The sequence below is a fragment of the Ylistrum balloti genome, unplaced genomic scaffold (genome assembly GCF_031769215.1).
Source record: "Ylistrum balloti isolate Yb309-2 unplaced genomic scaffold, AGI_CSIRO_Ybal_v1 Utg370748, whole genome shotgun sequence".
NCBI classification, from domain to species: domain Eukaryota; kingdom Metazoa; phylum Mollusca; class Bivalvia; order Pectinida; family Pectinidae; genus Ylistrum; species Ylistrum balloti.
Genome location: NW_026782440.1, coordinates 328,544 through 352,622, shown reverse-complemented (window position 1 = coordinate 352,622; position 24,079 = coordinate 328,544). Strand labels below are relative to the sequence as shown.

Genomic DNA, 24,079 nt, shown 5'->3' with positions numbered 1-24,079 from the left:
TGATGGTGCAAACATACAGACCTAACCGTGCATGTTAAGTTGAATGATGTTTCTCACAGTGTCCATGACCTCTATCATCAAACCATTAATTGTTAGACTTTAAGATAACCTGACGGAAACCATTAATTCTGACAATTCTACGCAATAGTAGTGTTGTTGAGGCTTTGACAATGATGGATAAATTCTGGAACTAAGGGTAAATACACTTAATGCTTGGGCAAACACCGACATAATAATCTAAAGATTCAAATCAATGACTGGGTAGACGAATCGTCCTAATCTATTTAAGTAACTGATTCTTCAGCGTTTCTGACGTTTTATAATTAAACATATTTATAAATGTTTTAGTATTTATTTCTGTCTTTATTTCATATCCTTAATCGTTATGTTGTCTAGTATATAAACCTGTACCCTGACCGTACTTAACACAATGAAATTCCTGAAAGTTTTTTTCACATGAAAGAACCTCCAGAAATACAGAATTAGGAGCCGAACGTCATGTGAAGGTAGAATTAAATCGTTATTGTAGCGCCATATTTGTAAAGAAAGGAATTGAAAATGAAAGTAATACTCTTTATTAGAAACAAGAAGTGTATAATTCAAGATATATTGACGTGTCTTGTCGATTGTGCTTTCCAATGTAGTAATAACTAGCTTTCAATAGTAAGATTGATGAGCATTTTTGTCCAATATATTCGTTGGGTAATCAATAATGATTTGATGACAATTATCATTTGCTGAATAGAGGTTTACTGCTGAACGTTTGGAAATGTGTTCAGGGGCATGTTAATGTTTCTTCCTGGTGTTAAATATATGTATGCTATAATTTGTATTGAATAGGGTCCCCGATTGTATGATATTTTTTTATAAAATCGTGTGGTTTGGTCGTCGATATTTCATATATATGTTTGAATAGACGTTTGCTGGTAAAAATTGTTGCCTGCTTTATGTCTTGTGTTTCTGACCTTTTCTTTGTGAGTGCTTTTAACTGTTGACAGGCTTTTGGCGAATATTTTGAAATCAAGGTCTGAATTTAGATTTGTTTTTGTATGTCGTCTTATCTAACGGATTGTCGAACTGACATATGATCAATAATAAACACTGTGCTGTATTACAATTGGTTTCACAAGACCAAAGAGGGGATTAAAATCAGTTCTACTAAGCTTTTGAATGAGACTGATTTCATGTACATACCGGTCATGTAGAGCAAGTAAAACATATTTCTATTCTATTTTCAACATTACATATAATGACATACATAACCATTGTCACATGAAGTTTGAATAAAACATTCGTGTTAATTCGGGACATGCTGCATGTTTTCCCATAAATTACGTTTTTTTCGAAAGGATGTAAAGCATTGACGACAATGTCACCATTTTCAAATTTAAATCACACATAGCGCGGCATGTGAGCGTTTCGTGTTCAATATAGACACATAGACTGTTTAGTAGCTTGCTGGTGTGTCCTTTCAATGTAATCGTAAGTCAGTTTTTATGTTAACGACATATTCATTTCACTTGATTTAATAAACAGGGACACTTTTCAAATCAATGATCAATTCTTTTTCAACCAGAAATCACGGCATATCAGATATTTGCATGCAATTTAGATGCTTAAAATCAATCAGCTTGTATTTTCAAATGAAACGGATAGTGTAACGTATCAGTTTTTATGATTGAACGATGTAAAAATGATTTGTTTATTTTGTTATTTCTAAACATATCCATCCCAAGAGGCTATAGATGACCGGATAACATGTGCGATAAATGATCAATTGCTTTTATTGTGATACGTTCGCTATCCAAAAAATCAACCATTCTCCAATGTTTATATCTAAACAATGAAGTTGCGATGTCAAATGACAAAGCTTTGTTTCTCTAATCCGCATTCTTTTTTCAAAATGTTATCAAAACGAGTAAACCTGCATGCAATCAACAAGTGATCCTGTACATCAGTTGGCTGCATTTCCTATTTCAATGGTTGCCCTACGTTTACTGTAAGAAAACGGAAAAGCGAAAAAAAACTGGAAACTCTAAAACTCGGAATAAATTCATCAGCCAGAAATGTACATAAGGAAATTCTTAAAGACATGTGTGATTTGCAATGACACGAAATGAAACTCTCAAGACGTATTTATATATACCTGCAGTGAGTTGAATATAGCAAACAGATACTGGAACACTATCATGTCTTCATTGACTGCCAACAAACCGAATAACCAGGTAAGCCCAAGTAGAGGTAAAAGGAACATAGCTCCCTTAACGCCGACTCTGTCAATATAGGTCGAGTCAAATGTGAGAACGATATCAACAAAAAATAATGGATGGAGTATTTTATAAGCAAATGATATAAACGCCGGTTCATGTAATCGATAACGTAATTTTAAGATTTACAATGTTCAATTAAACCAGCGAAATTTAGGCACTCTTGAAATTTAATTGCGAATCCCACTGATCGCTGATACGTAGTAACCTATGTCTAAACTCTTGTTCGACAAAACAATAACTGTGTACTGCCGCATCAGCGTTAAAGCTCTGTTAATGCAGTTTTTTTATTAACCAAACTCGTATGATCATTTCAAAAAACGCTTAGATATTTTTTTATGATTTCCATGATACATTTAAAAACATTGAAAAGTAGAAATGTGAAAACATATTATTGTTTAAAGGGACATATGTGCAAACCGTTCTTATATGGATCGATTTGTTATTGCGGTTGTCAACATTGATAAACTCAGTAAATATCATTCACATAAAATGGTACTTAGGAATATGTTTCATGTAACATGGCACTAAATCAAATCTCCTTCATTTTGTTTATGTCAAAACATTAAGCATATCGTTCGAGGTAACTCTAAACGAATGAGTGTTCGATATAAACTGACCACAAACTATGCAATTGACTTATGTTTAATGGACAATTCAAGCACTCAACCATTTTGGCCAATTAATGATACAAAATTGTAGACAATCATCTTCGTCCTCATATCTTATAGATCAGAACATAAAGCATACTTTCATGTTTAATAAGCGAAATGGACTTCCGGATATATGAACTAATTACTCTATACAAATCATTTCAAAACGTATGGTTGTTATGAGCGCATATTGATAAACAACTAAATGGCTTGTGTCAATATTTCAGATATATTACTGATACCAAATCAATATGCTTTCATACTATTTCATAATTTGTTTACATCGAAGCAGTAATAAAAACGGATTATGTTCAAACTAGACATTATCTAAATAAAATTACTCAGACCCCTTCCCCTCCCCAGTCTCTATGGCAAAATTGACGTACAACGTACTTCTAAAGCTTTACGGCATATAGCGGTACTATACTATAAACTTCTTACTTCAAATTCAACATACATCGAGAGGGAAAAAGAAACCAACATCTGATTTACCAGAAAAAGCCTAGTGGAAGAAAAAAAATCATCCGGAGGGTAAGTGTCTGCCTTGTCAAGGATTACACCAGTCATACCAATCGAAGTATACTAAATCTAATGACGAACATCGAAAACATCCAATTTCATATCGTACAAAGAGTTTAATGTAGAGTCTAACTTATTTATTTAGCAAAAATAGATATAATAATGTTGCCATGAGGTTGTTGATTTATTTGAAATGTTGTTTCCATGAGTTTTAAATGCAGGTAGTGCCTCCTGCGTTATATGACGTAGTAAAAACTGGAAATGTTTTGTCTAATTTATACAGACACAGATGTGCGCATTGTTTCGACGAGATGTAGTTTTCAAAGCAATGAGTTACTCCTGAGTATCTAATAGTAAATTGATCATTAATACTCATAGTGTAATGCTTATGTCGTTAAAGTAGTTATAAAAGTATATATAAGCTATGGGACCTGTCTGCAAAACAATATAAATATTTGAAATATAACCCTTATCATTTGATTACCTGATATGATCAAATTCCCCATTTCTTTCCAGCTTTGCAGAACTCATCACAACTTTAACTACCATGGCTAGGATCACTATATTAACCTGTGATATTAGAGAAAATCAGTTAGTTAATTGCAATAGTCAACTCAAGGCAATACATCAAGATACAATATATAACGATTTTTTTGTAAATATGTGTAGATGTAACAGAATACTGGAAGGCATTCTTGATAAAGTGAAGTCAAACATTTGCAGATATCTCGTAACGATCAATCAGTTTATCGATATATTTTACCAGTTGTAAACTCCTTCCCAGATGAAAATAATTTAATTAAATCGATGTGTAAGATACATATATGACATAAAGTCCAAACACTTCCGGCAGTTCGAATGATTAGAATATGAAGATGTTAGATGCAATCTGTTCGTCATACCAGTGATAATGTAAATGCTGCCAAATTCATAACACAGACATGACTTAACCTGCAATTCATTTTGTTAATATTTTTCATATTTTATTTCATTGATCTCGAATATCAATTGTGACTTTCTATGATACTTTTCATGATATAATTGACTTAATCTTAATACGTGAACGTATAGTATATTTTCTTTTAGACATGCCAGAGATAACATATCTTACCAATATGATTGCTATCGCGGGCCCAACGAATGCCCATATGGTCCCTGTCTTGGTAGAGAGCCAACAGCTAGAGGAAGCAACATGATCAAGTATATTAATGTACAAATACGATGTAATTACAACGGCATCTTTCTGTTTGATATATCTGTCATTATAGCGTAGCAATAACAACTTACTGAGGTAGAGATATCACCTACATACATACCTAACCTTAAACTAGGGATGTACAATATATATTTCCTTCAAAACAGTTAAGGTAATTATCAATGTGCTTAAGTTATTGGTCTTATCAGATTCATTAGTTAAAGAGGCACAAGAACCATAACAGTCATCTGTGTAATATAAAACTGATTGGCTATTTCATTTTTGTAACAGCTCATTTAGAAATCATGTTGTTACCAAATTAAGAGAACTTTAACTGCATGATTTATGTAATTTCAATTAAGTTGACCCATTTTAAATCGGCCCATCGGTCACTTTAAGGGTCAAAAGGTGAATACAATAACAATCTTAAATATTGAATTACTTTCAAACAAAACAAATTTTGCTCAGAAATACTATAGTATTGGATTCGACAACTTATGGGTCGTGAGAAAATAGAATTTGGAAATTTCAGTCATGCCAATGTCGATCAGCCAAGGTCAATACATAATACAATTATAAATTATTTTCAATTTAAGATATACATATTGTGCTCAAAATATAAATATCCAAAATGGATTATAGTGAACTGCCAGCAGCCGAGTGAGAGGAGGGATGTATGTGACTTTGGATCTCAGGGTAATGAAATTCAATTTTCCACGAATGTGGTTATACAACATGAGCACGAGGAAAAATACTTCTGAAATGAGGTATTGTCACCTGCTAGCTCCACCATCTAGCCCATTTTAGCCCAAGGGAGAATGAGGGGGGTAGGGGGTAGGCCATGTTGGTAATGTCAATAGAATAGAAGTTCTTATTACACAACCAGTAGAAGATTAGAATGTGTCATAGAAACGTCACACTCTAATCTGTTACTGGTTGTGTAATAAGAACATCTATTCTAGAGTCAGTGTCTGCATTCCTGCCATCTCATACAAATAGTTTTAACCGAATAGCTAACCAAATCTACTTCCGTACATGGTTAGCATCTTGTGTCCACTTTTAAAATAACGTTTTTAACCATCTCGTCAGTAAATGTTTTTTACAACTAAGTATATACATAAGATTATATTACACCTGAACAAAGTCGGTAGTTTCTTAACTATCACAAACACTATATACATCAGAGCTGGTAAGCTTCACGCTGATCATTTGTCTGATGAAGTTGGCAGTGTAATCATCGAAACGACACATTTAAATATTTAGTTGTCGTGTTTTAAGAACATCTATTCTACAGAATGATGTCGTAAAATGTGATCTTTTGGAAAGAAAGCTGAGAAAGACGGACAGCTCAAAGAACATTTACGTATTTCCTACTATTTTGTCCCCATTGTTATTGTTATGACGTCACACAATTAATGTTATTTACAGTTTGATTAAGGACATGTATATTTGTTAGGTTTAATAAGGGAACCTCAATTATTTCAGATGTAATTATACAATATGTACATACTTAAGGTTATTCCACGTCATTCACTCACCATTGTCCTATAATTCGATTCAAACAAAGACAATTTCTTAAAAGAATGCTGACCAAGGAGAAGCAGCAGAAGTTATTATAGTAAATGAAATTACAGTATATCAAATCTGAAAAGTGCATGTGTTCTATGAAACAATGCTCGACAGGGAATTGGAATTTTACTGTCTGTCTATACGCTAAAGCGCGTGACTTAAATATTTCATTATCATACAATTCTCGCGTCTACTTTATAAGTCAAATCTATAGCTATCATGATAAATTGTATCGATATATAACATGGCATTAGAGTTATGTCGAGTTGTATTACGATATTCGAGATAAGTGTATTGATAAGAAGATATTAGAGTTCTATAAATTTATATTGAATTGATATTGATTTATATTATGATATGACAGTTGTGCATCAATTTGTTTAACTTTTATCACTATTCTTTATAAAACTATAGTTATATAGATATACATTGTGATAATGAAGGTAGTTCTATATACATCATTTGAGTTTTAGTCCAGTATCTATATATCGCTTGTAGTTTTTGATCACCAAGAGCAGTAATTTCTTATCACTACATTGAAATTTGCGATTATACTGATTAGATGTAAGCAAAGGTAGATATAGTTAACTCTTTTTATGTACATCTCTTATTTGGAATATGTAACAGTTATTAAGCGTATTTTACCAAAATTAGCATAAAATATCTGACTACGTTGTACAGCTATCCATTAAAAATGGCGCCGTCTTGTTGTCAAGTGTAAAGTAAAACCTTAAAGCACATGCTAATGAATACCGAGTTTGTTTGAATGTCTGTTTATATCATAGCTAGATTGGTTAATACCCCATTTGTTTTTCATTTTGGAATGGATTAACAGGATAACTTGTTTAAAAGTTACAGGAGAGGCAAACAATGAATTAAACTGCATCATACAGCTGTTTTGTCCTTCTAAGACTCTTCAACGATATCGATATATTACAACATCGGTTTTATATCAATATATATATCATGATCTTGTTATTTCGATTTATGTCGATATATGACCGATTTCTCCCGATAAATACAGGACATTTGAAGAAATATTACAATTCAATGTTACTGACTGAACATGTTGATAATTCTATTGCCTATTAACTCTTATAGCATCTTCAATGAGATTTCATTCCATATGTCATGTAATGGAAAGAGCTTGTTGCCAGCCTTGACACCAAAATTCAAATCTTTCATGTTTCAAAAAAGTTACATTTTGTCAGGTTTTTTAAAGCAAAAGTGTGGAGGACAAAATCAAACGGGGACAGCCACTTTCAACTTATGACGTAAAAATGCTGCGTTAAAAGAAATTGATAGCTGTAATAGATATTAAAGTTCTAAGATCATTTAAAAAATACGTACGTAACACAATGACGTTAAACAATGAATTGTCAATGCATGTAGTAGCAGTTATGAAAAAAATATATATGTCATATATACAAAAGAAAAAAAAACATAAATCGCTTAAGGGTCGGCAAACATTACTTTATAATCAAACTAACATAACTATCGACTGTTAAGATAAATCCATTGGCACAATATAATTGATGCTAACCACAATTGATAACGAGATTTCGTTACATAGACTTTCATCAAAACAGTAACACCGAAAATAATGCTTCTGTATAGAATACATTCAGTTTGAGGATCTTTAATGTAAAACCATGCTAGATTTTTGCTGTTAAATGTTGTAGGGATTTGTTAAAGTTTATTTCTTCAATATTGACAGAATCGTAATTTACAGAATTCTTGATAATAATCTTCAGACTGTCTGACATTGTAGTTTTAGAAAAAAGGGATAAAGAAAAGCATGCAGTAATGAGGAAGACTGTGTATCTTAAATATTGTTTAATGTTATTTCTCGTTTGTATCTTAGAATGCTGTCATGTTATTGAATTAATTTGCTGTTTGTAATATTTCGGGCATTGAATTAAAATTCGAGTAAATAGATTTGTTTGTACAAATTGCTAACTTTAAATAATTAGAAAAACAACACACGTACAAACCAAGCATATCAATTAGATATTGGCATCAGGGAAGACCCGGGAATGCTGCTTCAAATGGGTATAACTAGTAGCATTGGCGTCAAGATAAACATCTTTAATTAAACACGTATATTAACATCTTCATTAGTAGGCGTCATTGTACGATTTATCTAAAAAACAATATTTTCCATTTCAAGTATTTTTCAGCAAATCGTTTTATTGTTGAATATTAAGTTTGATAATTTGTTTTCAACAAAAATGAAGTGTTTTTGTTTTATCTTTATCCTTATAATGATGAAATTGTTATGAATCTATATACCACTTTTTGATTTGCTTTTGGTAAATACATTAATGTTTTATCTAAAAGGAGTGTAGATTTGAAATGTGAGAAAGATCCATCGAATCCTAGAAATAATAACAAAATTTCTTTGTCAAATCGAAGATAACGTCTTTTAGTCATTTTCTTTCCCTAATCACAGAAATTAAATGGACAAAACAAATGACCAAAGGAAACTTGCATATGGAATTTGAGAGCGATCTATGTAGCACTTCTCATTTGAATTCGATTTGAATAGCCCAGATAGTTAAAAATATTTGTAAAAGTTGTAATGACTTAATTCCTAGAAATAAACGGTGCCTTTTCCATCAAAAGAAGCCAAACTGATATGTATAACATTTACTTAACAACATAAAACTACTTTTTTTTTTTACATATTTACTAGAGTCCTCTCTTAACAGTACAGAACACAAACGCAATGCCTTTGATTTCGCACTTGTTAAACATAGTATTTTTTTTTCTATTGTAGTCTTCAGCCTTTTGGTTAATCATTAGAGAGATGTTTTACACAGACATGTCTTCCTGCCAATATGATGTCTTAAATGTCTGGATTATCTATCACTTAATATCCAACTTACATATCGTATTGAATAACTGTATTTCGAAACGGTGGTAACAGGATAAAAAGAAAATTAAGATTGGTCATATTACACAAATCAATTGAGTGTTAACTGTTTTATTGATGTTGAGAAAGTTTTACTTATGAACCGAACTGTTTCCCGGAATATACCTCGACATACCTCTTACCGTTTCCGTAGCCTTCCCAATCCGCAGTAGCAGAAATAGTCACTAGTACGAGGGGGACACCTGGATTGCCAGATAAAAACATCATTTTGTAATATTACATGCCGAATTCTTGATAATTGGCATTAGACTACAACTAAATCAACTTTACTCTTTGTATACAAATACCTTACATTAAAAATGTCGGATCATAATTTGCAGTTGTATAACTATAGTTGAAAACAGAAGTGTTTGAGAGATAAATCGTTAATATGAATAGAGATATGATCAGCCATTACCCGAATCAGCTCTCTTTATGTGGAATTATTTATCTTATCTGAAGCATTTACCCCATCCAAAACCACAGTAGTATATGACCCTTGACCTCTCCGTCGAGAACACTCTGACGACCTTGCTGTATAGATGCATGCCTTCAACCAGCATCCAAACAAACATGGCGGTGTAGAAGTAATGAAGGATCATAGCGACAATTGAACACAACACCTGTTGGGACAAAAGAGTTGTGAAGGCAGGTTCTAAGCAATCTTGATTTCAGTTTACAACCAATAAAAAAAATCCCGCTGTTATTCACAAGATAAACGATTGTTATTTATAAAATCAAGAATATCATTTAGAATTAGGTTATTTTGTCATTTTAACCAAATGATAGTAAATGTTTCGTCAGGAGATCAAAATTATGATTGACATCTCTAAATTCTGCTCTAAGCCATGCCATCTTTGTCTCATCTAAACATTCGAATTCTGACATTATCATGTTAACCAATATATATAGCATAAATTGCGGTAAAAGTATGCGACTTGTGTGTACATTTTAAGAAAGAAAGTCTTTTCTTCGTGTGAACAGAAATAATAGGGTTGCCTACAAAGACTTAAAAGGGTACTGACATGGAAAGAAAGGTGGTGAAATACAATCATCGTTCACAAATATTCTCTTAAAAAGCTAAGCTGTAGTCATGTTACATGTATACGTGGTATTTGGGATTCTCTCCTATTGCACTGAGCGTACATAAGACCCACAAATTAATAGGACCTTTAATATGAAATTTTGAATTAGTACAGTAGAGCTTAATAATGAATTAAACTTCATCAACAGTACAGCCAACAATGAATCGAATTAAATCAACAGAACAGCCAAACAAAGAATTCAGCTACATCAAAGGGCAATGTAGATTGTGTCATCAAATGCAATCAACATCACATGTTTCCTCCAGTCAGTATTTTTCTTCTTCCAGTTACTCTGATAAACGGTATAGGACAAAATATTGCCTGGCACGATTGCTATTTTTTGCCTCTGCCTTTGCCTTTGTCCTATAATTTTCTCTGGCTTACTTCCCATTGTTTTTATACAATACCTTATTTTCAACGGCTCTGATCCCTGACAGAAACGCAACTTGAGAGGCGATGATTGCAAAACATAAATTTCGGTGAACATAAACACGTTCCGAATTCAGAGTCCTAAAATTGAGCAAATATATGTAAATAATATACAATGGATATATATTAAAACAATAAAATAATGTCCGATAGATTTATTCTACAAGATGTTTTATAGCAATATCGCTTCTAGCGTCTACTTAATGCTTATATCACCCTGTTGATGGAACGGTAATACTCAAAGGAAAAGTATATAACATCCTATAGATCGAAATAATGCGATATCTGATGGTATTTATGTATCTTAACATTACGTATTTATGTACATGTAAGAGGACTATTGTGAAACAATAATCAGAAGAGATGAAGAGTTCATCACATATCACTTATATAACAGCTTACCCGACACAGACGAAGACGGTAACTGTGATCAGCTGTGTGAGGAGGGACACACTACAGCCAATGTATGTAATGATACTGAGGACAGTCTGGTCTATGGCTGTTATCTATACATCAAAATGCAAATTAGGCACGGAATATGAGAAATTATCAGGCCTTGTTCGTCACAATATCAATAACTATGAATTGGAAAACATGTACACTTTATACAGCTATCTATTTAATATATTTCACAATAATTGCTCATCAAACCGTATTAACTACTCTTGCTGGCTCGGATGAAAACGCAAAGGGAATATTTCATTATCAGGAACCAAATTGAAGGCAAGGAGAAAGTTTACGCTATCAGTCAAACGATTCTCTAAGTCTCCGCTTTCTTTGCTGAGGGCAATCGAACCCTTGGCAACGTTGTGAAATTTTACATTTTCCATTACTCCGACTGGTCTTCTATTATGCCATTTGAACTGGATTGATAAATTTTGCTAAATTAAGTTCACGCACGAATAACCAGTCTTCGTAATGATAATACCTGCTGTAAAAGTATTGAAATAAAGACATCGTCATTTCCTTAGTAGCACCAAAATATATATTTCCCCCCTGCTTTTAAAGTATAAGTTAGAAAAAAGGCATGAAGATATTATTGTCACTCCAGTAGAATATCTGTAATTAGCGAAAAACTATTAGATAAACAGAAAATTTAAAATTTCAACAGAATTTCTAAAAACTGAATCATGCAATAAAGAATAATTATGTATTGTACACATCTCGATCCAGGCAGAAAAAGGAATGCGCATGACACCAGACCCATAACGTACCATTCCCGGTGTTCTATTCAACATCAACAACAAGTAAATATATCAATATTGTCCGAAAGAATGTTTCTTCTGAAATTATATATTCTTATCGATCTAAAAATGATTTTTGTCTGGTCTGAAAACTATGATTTAAAGTACATGTGACAGCATACTTTAACAATTACAAAAACAGAATCATGGCGGCGCTGAAACACTCACTTTAAGCTATTATAATCAAATGACTTAAGGTTTTGTTTTAAAGATATTTCGAGCACAAAATGTCACACAATTCTTATTCATCTTTCTATTTTTCCATTTTTCAAAAACCATTGCAGCCCTATAAAAACGTTTAAGTCAGACAAAATGACGGAAACACAGTGCCTGGCAAAACCTATCCAAGCGCTTAGTCTCTTTACAGAACCGATTTTGTTTGTTTTTCAATAAACTTGGCGATCTGTTAAATACGGAAATTGGTTCTTCTCAGCAATCGGTTTTCTACAAACTTGCCGACAGCTAGTTATCGTCATTGCGATGGCATGGTGATAATACTAGAAATGTGCATCATTGGTATGATGCAAGCGTCAGGAAGGCTTTGGGAGGCGCAGAGAAGACAAGGTCTCTTCGTAATCACAACAGTGTTATGAGCCATATGACTCGGACATTTATGAAAGCATGATCAATACTCAGCCTTCGTTGTGTAATCTCGCATAATCTCGGAGAGGATATTGGTCTTGTTTACAATCTCATTTAGTGAGAAGAATTTGAACAAATATGTCCTGAATTAAACGTAGGCGGTCGTTTTAGTAGTGTTAAAGGCTATCAATAACAGTCAAAGTTCAGCAACGATTAAACAAAGCACATTTTGCTTTTTAATTCGACGTATCAAAATCCATCATCATCGAAAATAAAGAGATGGAAATATAAAGACTTTATCATGTCTAAGATTATAACTCGGGAATGGTTCTTGATAAACTTCTTTCTATGAAGGAAACAATGCATTAGGTGGAAGTAATAAATTTAACTCTCCGTCAGACAGTAAGAGGAATGATTTACAGAACTAAATGGTTGCCGAATCGAGAGCGGTGGATTTTAACTTAAGTGTGTTAGTGTATGCGAGTTCAATTATTCCCCTGATATCCATCAGTTTCTGTTCGTGAACATAGCCTATCTACCGGTATCATCATGAAATGGGTCAATCCTTTATGACATTCGATTATGTTTAGGTGTATCTTGTATTATGTATGTAACTGAAGACTATCATTCATTTTTTTTTTTTTTTGTAATATCACTTTCAAAATCTATCACCACGCCATGTACTATACATCATAATACAACTTCAACACACTGATACAGCACGTCTGAATATTTGTGAGTTTTTGCTTACAATAGTAGTTTAACGTATATGTCCTATACAAAGACTCTACAAATAGGCAACCACATAAAGATGTTTCACCCAAGAACACTGGAGTTTACAACAAGTGGTCGATATGGTTACTTTACAGAGAAAACAGGGTAATCAATTCATGTACTGAGCGATAAAAACAATATAAAATTTGGATAACTCAACATTTGGGATATAGAATTACTATGAATGAAACAATCAGTACGTATAGCGTCTACATATCATTTCATCAATAAAACTGTTCCTAAAATAACGAAGAAAAACCAACATGTCAACAGAATCATAATTCAAATTCAATAAAACTGGTCCTAGACCAACAAAGAAAAACCAACATGACAACAGAATCATAATTCAAATTCATTAAAACTGGTCCTAGACCAACAAAGAAAAACCAGTAAGACAACAGAATCATCATTCAAATTAAATAAAACTGGTCCTGAACCAAAAACAAAAAGAAGGAAAAACAAGCATGACAACAGAATCATAATTTCAATTCAATAAAACTGGTCCTAAACCGACAAAGGAAAACCAACATGTCAACAGAATCATACTTATATGTGTAATCCAAACTGAAGATAAACACGGAAAATATAGGGTATATATATATATTTTTTTCAAAATGTTAAAAAAAATTATGATCGCTAGTCAAAAACTGGGGACGGCCAGGAAATCGGAAACAGACATTTTCCCCTTAGTTATCGTATTTCCACCTTAAGGTATAAACAACTAGAAATAAAACTTTGCAGCCCCGGAGTCTTAAATGGTACAGAAGCAATGAATGAAGGAAGATTGTTCGTGTTAAATTCCATTTGAAGCAACAAAACAGCTCACTGATTGAGAGTGTAAAAACTGCCTTGATACCGAACATGCTTGCATGACATTTGTTATTGTGTACCGAGATATTAGCATTAGATGGAATTGAAGGTGTTGTTGAATACGGATTTACGAGGAACAACACCACGGGCTCGAATGACAATACCAATCTCACACCACAAACTGTTCAAACGAAGAAGAAGGTTGCTGGTTGGTAATCAACGAATTTTACACGTTTATTGAACTCAATACAATAGTCAAATATTTATGTTATTTTAGGTTTAAAGCACACTTTTGTCAGTCAAGGCTTTGGGATGCATATAGCTATAGCATTAAGCACTATCTGTAAACCTGAGTATATTGAAAGTGTATTTACCAAGTGTTGATTTATAGAGAGGAAGTTTTGAATATTTAGCGTAAATGTGGCGAGCTTCATTATAATGATAGGTATGTTAATCATAGCGTACAAGCGTTGCCAAGAACATGTCAATTAAACGGCTGTGATTTATAGGGTGTTTCCAGCTGTAGTGGTTCATCAATGTTAACTAGACGCTATATCTCTGCTGCTTCTGCTTCTTGATGACACAATCAGTGATTTATATAGCTTTCTTGTATACACTACACATTCAATCATGCTTCCGATAGATTATCAAAAGGTAATTTGTACATCATGTGTGCTAAATTTACATCATACACAGAACATGAAGTTATCAGGAAATACCAATAGAAGGTTTGAGTTCTCATGATGTTTACATTACTATGTCAAATTTTAGTTTTGAGATGAAAAATCTACAAATGGACAGATAATTGAATAGTAAATTGATTTGTTCATGCTTTTATGTTGGAACATTATAAAAATAGGTCGATGTACTATTTTTTACGTTAAACTAAACTAACACCCTACCTACATGCACTGCCCAAGTTATATTTTTATTGTATAAATGTTAGAGTGATATGGGTCATGGCTTTTAATCTAATTCATTTTGAAGATGACAATCCGTCGAATCTAAATGCGCTCCATAAGGTCTATGTTTGAACGAGCTTTCTAGAAATCGCTATATACATGTAATTAAGCAGGGCACACTAATGGAGAATCACCAAATCTTACCTCTACTGATGCATAATTAAACCAAACCAAAAACAAACGCTCACCTTTACGTCTCGAACCTGCATGAGGATGGCGAAGTTAGTTGTATGATTACAATGACAGGTGCTAGCTGAGGCATTCGTGTGGAGTAAAAAACACCCTTTGTCTGACCAATAACTTCAATATAAAGAAAATGAAAACATGGCAACAGAATCAAATTTAGGTTTAGTAAAGCTCAACGCACCAAAAACTTAGTGCTTGCATTGTGGACCGGCAAATCGTGCATACATCGTGCGCACATTCTCCGCACAAACAAACTCTGCAGTATTAAGTCTACAACTGATTAAATCGCAAATTTTGAGTGGTTTCATAAATATGATAAGCTAAATTTACGGACTGAAAATTACACGGAGAATTCAAGTAGTTGTGACTTAATAGTGATCACATCGTATCAAAATTGACCGGTAATTATTTTTATCATCTTTCATTCGTCAGTTTTCGCAAATAACACTTGACGCTGCGCTTAGTAGCCTTTTTAGCATATGATTTCACATCTTAGACAAGAGATGTGCCTCGGATGTATACGTGACAGGTGCGATCCGGCTAGGTTTCCCGTATAACAAACCATCAAACATTATGATTACTCTAGAGACTGATTAATAGGAATCTTTCTCTGAATAATCTAATAACATTTTTACTATTGTAAAAACTGTCTGAGAGGGGACCTTTCATATACAGCTGTGGTGACGTGCGACGCACCCAAAAATGTGCTTACATCGTAAGCACACTGCAATCTACAGCATGCAACGTACAACTGTGTTTCAGGATCGTACGTTTTGTGCGGCTTGGTCGAAATGATTGGCTAATATTATGGATTGAACATTAAACGGAAACTCGTATAGTTATGACTTAATAGCGATAACGGGCGTATCAATGATAGATCGGTGATTGTAAAAGTCGTTTTAAGTTTGGAAATAACATTGGACTCTGCATGAATTCGTACCGACTAGGTCTTCCGTGTAACAAATACAACACCTAGAATTTATCTGAGTATACATTTTATTGTTTGTTTACGAAATGATAGAAAAATGAGTGTAATACAGAAGCAATGAAAATCAAAATTCATTTATGACGGAATGCGATTTAAAATCATTCATTGCCGAGACAAAACAAAGGTTAATTTCGTGTTAACACATAATGTGTACAATGAGTGTAAACAAAACACTATGAATTACGAGTGTATATAACTCTTCTGTCTGTATATGATAGATTCGCATGTGTCCAACCTATAGATGTAGGACATAATTAGGAAATATACCTAGTTTTATTTTTATATATTGAGCAAATAAATAAACCCTATCTCTCACTAATCGATAATTATTTTCTGAATTTATATCAACCAAGATAGAATCGCACATCTGTGCGATAGCACCGCACAACGTGCGCACAGACGTGCGATAACTTATTCGTACAGTTTTCCCATCGTGCGCACATCGGAAAAGCCTCGTGCTTCATCGACGACACTCGCCATGTACATCTTGGTCACTGTATCTTACATAAAAACGACAAACCTGATTACGATGATAATGGTCAAATTAAGAACATCTTGATTATTCCTAGGTATTTCCATGCGTTTAGGGTTGTACAGTGTATACATACTTTTATATGAGTGATGTATTTCGTCGGTATAATTGTTTATAGATTCATTATACCTACTTTCTTTTTCAGGATTACATATGTATATTGTATTGTTTTCCAGACTTCAGGTACTCAAGCGTTGTGGTATCAAATTAATGTAAACCTGTGTAAACATTTGAAGACTCACTGAGACAGAATATGTAACAGTACCCATTTTACTTCCGCATGTTAGATCGTGCCATGTTTGTCTTTCATTTATGTTTTGATACGGTTTAATGCTACATTGGTGATGGGAACTATCATGTCGGAATGACTGACCACTCTTTATGTTACCTTAGGCTGAAGAGACCACATGCAATTATAGTGACTGATAACACGCTGATACTATTTCTGAAGAATGAAAACATGATTTACTAAATGAACTACGGTTCAGTGACTTCACCACTTCGTCAATTACAAAACGTTTATCAAAACATATCATGGACAAAATGTTTATCAAAACATATCCTTCACAAAACGTTTATCAAAACATATCAATGAACAACAGTGAAACAAAACAACCATGACGTCAACCACGACCTTGTTTTACTTGTTTGTTCTCATTTTGAGATAAATAACGACGAAATTGTTCTGCAGTAAAATTCACCGGTTAATAAGCGGTCATTGGGCCGTACGGTCACCGGCGTTAAATACTGTTGGTGATTATCTTGTTAACAAAAAGTGGTAACTTGAACTACAACGTACATGAAACAGAACTGAAGAGTGTACATAACATTGACAGTCATCTCAATCTAAGGCATCTTACTACCTTTTTAATTGATTAAAAATCAAACTAAAAAAAATGTAATTTCCTACATAAACTCCTCTATCCATGTAAATTATTTAATAGATTCGTCCATAGCTTGGTAATGAGATGATTGAACACTGAAGTGAATTTGAACCCGTCTCCCTTTGGGAGTAAGCCAGGACCAGTATGTGTACACCATCAAACTGTTGTCATATACTAAGTTTTCATTAGTTCCAATAAAAATTAATAATTCATGCCCAGAAATTAATATTCCTGTATGATCCGTTGTAGACTTTCTTTTCTCTTCAGGGCGAAATGTGACATCATGGGGTCAAGGAATTTATAGTTTTAGTACCGCAATATCTTTTAATTTGAGTATTTGATTTGACCATACTTGTGAGAAGATTTTTGAAATGGCAACAATTTGACCCCTTTTTTACCCCAGGGCCTGAGGAGTGGGAACCATTTAATTTACAACGCTATTGAAATGTTGGTATATTCTCTGTTGTTACGGAAACTTACATTATTTTTGTAGTAATGTATATCATTTTTATTTGATTAGGACGCAAAAAAAGAAGAAAACAAAAACGATGTTTTCATATGTGTAATATTGTTTTCTTGACAACATGCTTTTTTGCGACATGTTCAGTATTTTGTTTTACCTGTAACAAAGATCTAACATAATGTGTACAAGAAGCAGTATGTAACAATTTCGTAATAAGTTCGCTAGTGAAAGGGCTATTATCAGTGGAACCACCAAACCCAGATACACATGTCTTTGGTGGTACGAACATAAAAGAACATTCTCGTTTTCTATAATGGTAAATTTGACGACGAACTTGAGATAGGTTTGAAAGCCAGTGCTGTAATGATGTAGGTGTCTAAGAGAACGGGAGACATTTGAAGACGGCGTAGTTTGTGTTCATACATGAGTTTGTTATACGTTTTACTTCTAATCGATGTCGTTAGCGATGTAGTTATCTTTATGAGAACGGTGATCGCAAGGGCAGTATTATGCACGCATTCTGTATATCAACAACAGATCTTTAATTTAACTAGGGTCAGTATAGCATTTCCGTGCCTTTTGAAACAATTATCAGATTACAGTAGCTGAAAACAGCATGTTCCTACGGCAATTCTCAAAGACCAGTTACGAAACACGCGAAAGAATTCTCAACATACTGAATAGCATCGATGTCGAATTTGGAAAACGCATCATACTGAAGCAAATATTGCCTGCCGTCTTATATTAATCGGCCATTAAAAAGCTTTAGATGTCACTCAAATGGACAGTACGTTTTGAATGGTTGGTGCAATATCGTATCCGGTAATATCATGTTCACTCCGTACACCGTTCGATACGAAGTAAGAACCAATATGTAAGGGACAATATGTTGAAGATATCAGTGTATGAGATTCGGCATGGTCATACATTATACAATTAAGACATAGTATGAGAAGTGGTGGCAGTTTTGAAGAAACTACATTGATACATAATGCAAATTAGGAGATCTTAAGCAATTTCCAAAGAAACGTTTTAGACAATCAGTATGTGTATTAAAGTTTTATATGGTGTCAATTTTATTTGCATTTCTTTAGATGTACATAGCGGAGTTAATAATACCGATTTCAATCAGCAATCAGCACATAGGAAAAAGCAATAAAAAGTTAGATTAAAGAAATTTAATGAACAATGCCTTTCACTTATAATTAACAATAGGGTCAGTCTTGTCGTTTAAAAGAAAGTAATAAGCATACAAAACAAAGAAGACGTCAAAATAGTAAAATGGATTACGATTATGTACACACATTATGTAACTGGTTTCCTGGTAGACAGGTTTTTCATCAGTACAAATGTTATTAGAGTGTTTATTCAGAGAGAGAGAGAGAGAGAGAGAGAGAGAGATTTCCATTAATCGGCCTCTAGAGTAATCATAAGGTTTGCTTGCAAATTACGAAACCAAATTGAATATGGACGATGACTTACCCAGATTCCTTATCAATGTAGCCACATATTATCTCTGCACTTTTATTGGTACCAATTTGTTCCTGGAAATAACAGAATGTTTAAAGAATAAGGTCAGGGTAAAGCACAATACGGTTTTCGTTAAGCAGGAACTCAACGTCATGAAACCATTACGTGCTGAAAGCTAATATCCAGGAAAATGTCAATTTAAGATTGTAAAACAAATGTTAATAAAACCTTTGTTATGTGATTAGGTTATTTGTGAATAGAACAGTAAAAACTGATTACGCAAGTCTTTATCATTGTTTCGGATTAAACAGAACTCTTTGGATTTTAGAGGTGAAAGAGAACTAAATACTAATGTTTTTCGCACATTGATATACTTGAAAAACAGTTTTTTTCCTACAGGTATTTCTGGTTAGGTAACACAGCATGGATGATCTCCGCGTTAGAAATCATACCCTAAAACCAGCGATGTAAATGGATGACCAAAGTGAAATTGTCGTTGCATGGCAGTTTGTTGTTGTCTAGTGTGTAATTTATTGTGCTACTGGGTCAATTCGCGTAAAGACTACACGACATGGCATGGCAATTTGAATTATGCACCCGCGTGACGGATTCAAAATTGCCGCAGAGACTGCATCGCATAACCTAGACACCCATGGTAGACCCGTCGGTGTTCAAACGTCCAGGAATCATCTGCGTGTCGAGAGAACACATGGTTCGAATAAGTCACATTATCGTTCCTTGTTGTCATTTCTCCAAACATCGTCCACTGAATACGCACACCGAAGAGGTTTATGATGTATTTTATCGGCAGAGGTGTGTGTTGTTCATCAACGATTCGATATGGTAAATATAGTTTGGAGTGGCACATCCCATGGAGTAATTTCGCCTTAGTAGTCAAAAACCAAAACCTCAATGCCATTAGATATATAGATCATATCCTCCAACCACATGTCCTTACACATGCTAGAGGTCATAATCTTATATTTGCAAGACTACATATGACGAGATTCATACGTAATATCTCACGGCAAAAAAATCTAGTCTAGCGAATGACCTCTATACTTCACGACATAGATCTCCGTTTGACGACCTTTAGAATGAGCTCGTCAGAACCAAGCCACGTAAGTTAAATACAACATAGACAAGAGGAACATCCCAAGGCTCGACCAACACGTGAGTTAGATACAGCATAGACAAGAGGACCGTTCCCAGGCTCGACCAACACGTAAGTTAGATACAATAAGACAAGAGGAACGTTCCGTGGCTCGACCAACACGTGAGTTAAATACAACATAGACAAGAGGAACATCCCCAGGCGCGACCATCACGTAAGTTAGATACAACATAGACAAGAGGAACATCCCCAGGCTCGATCAACACGTAAGTTAGATACAACATAGACAAGCAAGAGGAACATCCCCAGACTCGACCAACACGTAAGTTAGATACAACATAGACAAGATGAACATCCCCAGACTCGACCAACACGTAAGTTAGATACAACATAGACAAGCAAGAGGAACATCCCCAGACTCGACCAACACGTAAGTTAGATACAACATAGACAAGATGAACATCCCCAGGCGCGACCATCACGTAAGTTAGATACAACATAGACAAGCAAGAGGAACATCCCCAGACTCGACCAACACGTAAGTTAAATACAACATAGACAAGAGGAACATCCCCAGGCGCGACCAACACGTAAGTTAGATACAACATAGACAAGATGAACATCCCCAGACTCGACCAACACGTAAGTTAGATACAACATAGACAAGCAAGAGGAACATCCCCAGACTCGACCAACACGTAAGTTAGATACAACATAGACAAGATGAACATCCCCAGACTCGACCAACACGTAAGTTAGATACAACATAGACAAGATGAACATCCCCAGACTCGACCAACACGTAAGTTAGATACAACATAGACAAGATGAACATCCCCAGACTCGACCAACACGTAAGTTAGATACAACATAGACAAGATGAACATCCCCAGACTCGACCAACACGTAAGTTAGATACAACATAGACAAGATGAACATCCCCAGACTCGACCAACACGTAAGTTAGATACAACATAGACAAGATGAACATCCTCAGACTCGACCAACACGTAAGTTAGATACAACATAGACAAGATGAACATCCCCAGACTCGACCAACACGTAAGTTAGATACAACATAGACAAGATGAACATCCCCAGACTCGACCAACACGTAAGTTAGATACAACATAGACAAGATGAACATCCTCAGACTCGACCAACACGTAAGTTAGATACAACATAGACAAGATGAACATCCCCAGACTCGACCAACACGTAAGTTAGATACAACATAGACAAGATGAACATCCCCAGACTCGACCAACACGTAAGTTAGATACAACATAGACAAGATGAACATCCCCAGACTCGACCAACACGTAAGTTAGATACAACATAGACAAGATGAACATCCCCAGACTCGACCAACACGTAAGTTAGATACAACATAGACAAGCAAGAGGAACATCTCCAGACTCGACCAACACGTAAGTTAGATACAACATAGACAAGATGAACATCCCCAGGCAAATCCATGGTCTAATGAATTAAACGCATAAAGAAACACATTAAACAACAATTCAAACAGAATGGTAATTTTGTCTATTCGGGGATATCCAACTACCAAAAATACTAAAACTACATACGTCACGTCACACAGACACTGCTTTTTTCAGCACCAGCACAATTTTGTAACGGTGTAATTTAATTAGGTGTTTCTTTTTTTGTGGAGTATATGAGGTTGATTTGCAATTTCTACACGTACAATCATAATATTAAATTTATCAAATATGTTTATGTATATGTAATCCTATATATCTATATAATATACATATAACAACCATTAACCCGGTCTAGAGTCAGCGCGACATAATAAAGATTATAAATAATAAACTTAATCAATGTAAAGATCTCTATCTGACATGTATCATCCGAATCAAAGTATTACTCACTTCCGCCCTGTGACAGTTATGCTGGAGCGTGTAGGTCAGGGATAGGGAAACAGGTCGAGCTGATAAATAGCCAGTGATTGATAGAATACGACTGAGTAAAAACAGATTCTTCCTGTCTATTTCACCAGTCTTACTCCTGTAACATATATACATTTACAGATATTAGTTTGTTCGGAGCCTCCGCTGCTGTCTCTGAGAAGTAAAATTCAAATCGAGCACCTTAACATCAAATTGTATTGATTTACTTTAAATAAAAAAACGATATGTAAGTGACATCGCGTGCATTATCAGTCCCATTGCTTTATTCATCATAGAAAAGAACCTTTAACATGAAATCTTATAGTTTTTACGATTTCACTATCTTACCTTCGAAGTTGGAGATTACTATTATCAGATGTCGTAATTAGCATAATTGACAAAACTAATTCCTTACCTGTCAAAAAAAAACATATATATATATATATATATATATTATTTTACAATAATATATTATCTGCAGAATTTTGTTCATAACAAGGGACAGTGTTTGGAGAAATGAAAAGGGATGGCGTTTCGAGAAATGACAAGGGACAGTGTTTGGAGAAATGAAATTAACGGACGATGTTTAAAAACATTACAACAAGGGACGGTGTTGGAAAAAATGACAACAAGGAAAGGTGTTTGAAGAAATGACAAGGAACGGTGTTTAGAGTCAAGACAAAAACGTACTGTGTTTGGAGAAATTACAAGAGATGGCGTTTAATGAAATAACAACAACGGGCGATGTTTGAAAACATGACAACAGGTGATGGTGTTTGGAGAAAAGAAAACAAGGTACAGTGTTTGGAGTAATGACAACAAGGGACAGTGTTTGTAGAGATAACAACAGGGGACAGTGTTTGGAGTAATGATATTACATGATGTCGGGAGAAATGACAACAAGGGACAGTGTTTGGAGTAATGACAACAAGGGACAGTGTTTGGAGTAATGACAACAAGGGACAGTGTTTGGAGAAATGACTACAAGGGACAGTGTTTGGAGTAATGACAACAAGGGACAGTGTTTGGAGTAATGACAACAAGGGACAGTGTTTGGAGAAATGACTACAAGGGACAATATTTGGAGAAATGACAATAAGGGACAGAGTTTGGGGTAATGACAACAAGGGATGGTGTTTGGAGTAATGATATGACATGATGTTAGGAGAAATGACAACAAGGGACAGTGTTTGTAGAAATGACAATAAGGGACAGTGTTTGGTGAAATGACAACAAGGGACAGTGTTTGGAGAAATGACAACAAGGGACAGTGTTTGGAGTAATGACAACAAGGGACAGTGTTTGTAGAGATAACAACAGGGACAGTGTTTGGAGTAATGATATGACATGATGTTTGAAAACATGACAACAGGTGATGGTGTTTGGAGAAAAGAAAACAAGGTACAGTGTTTGGAGTAATGACAACAAGGGACAGTGTTTGTAGAGATAACAACAGGGACAGTGTTTGGAGTAATGATATGACATGATGTTGGGAGAAATGATAACAAGGAACAGTGTTTGGAGAA

At 34.4% G+C, this 24,079-nt stretch overlaps 1 protein-coding gene across 1 annotated transcript in view; it reads right to left on the bottom strand.

The window, feature by feature from the left end:
- Positions 1–22,945, bottom strand: part of LOC132558048 (adhesion G-protein coupled receptor D1-like) — a 28,945-nt gene extending 6,000 nt beyond the window's left edge. Inside the window, exons 1-11 of the mRNA XM_060222572.1 lie at positions 22,902–22,945; positions 22,536–22,671; positions 19,539–19,600; positions 15,192–15,303; positions 11,034–11,137; positions 10,610–10,712; positions 9,587–9,740; positions 9,254–9,320; positions 4,551–4,617; positions 3,924–4,009; positions 2,147–2,273 (exon numbers count right to left, since the gene is read on the bottom strand). Coding sequence (XP_060078555.1) covers positions 2,147–2,273; positions 3,924–4,009; positions 4,551–4,617; positions 9,254–9,320; positions 9,587–9,740; positions 10,610–10,712; positions 11,034–11,137; positions 15,192–15,303; positions 19,539–19,600; positions 22,536–22,671; positions 22,902–22,945 — 1,062 coding nt within the window. The remainder of the gene's footprint in view (positions 1–2,146; positions 2,274–3,923; positions 4,010–4,550; positions 4,618–9,253; positions 9,321–9,586; positions 9,741–10,609; positions 10,713–11,033; positions 11,138–15,191; positions 15,304–19,538; positions 19,601–22,535; positions 22,672–22,901) is intronic.
- Between the last annotated feature and the right edge of the window lie 1,134 nt (positions 22,946–24,079).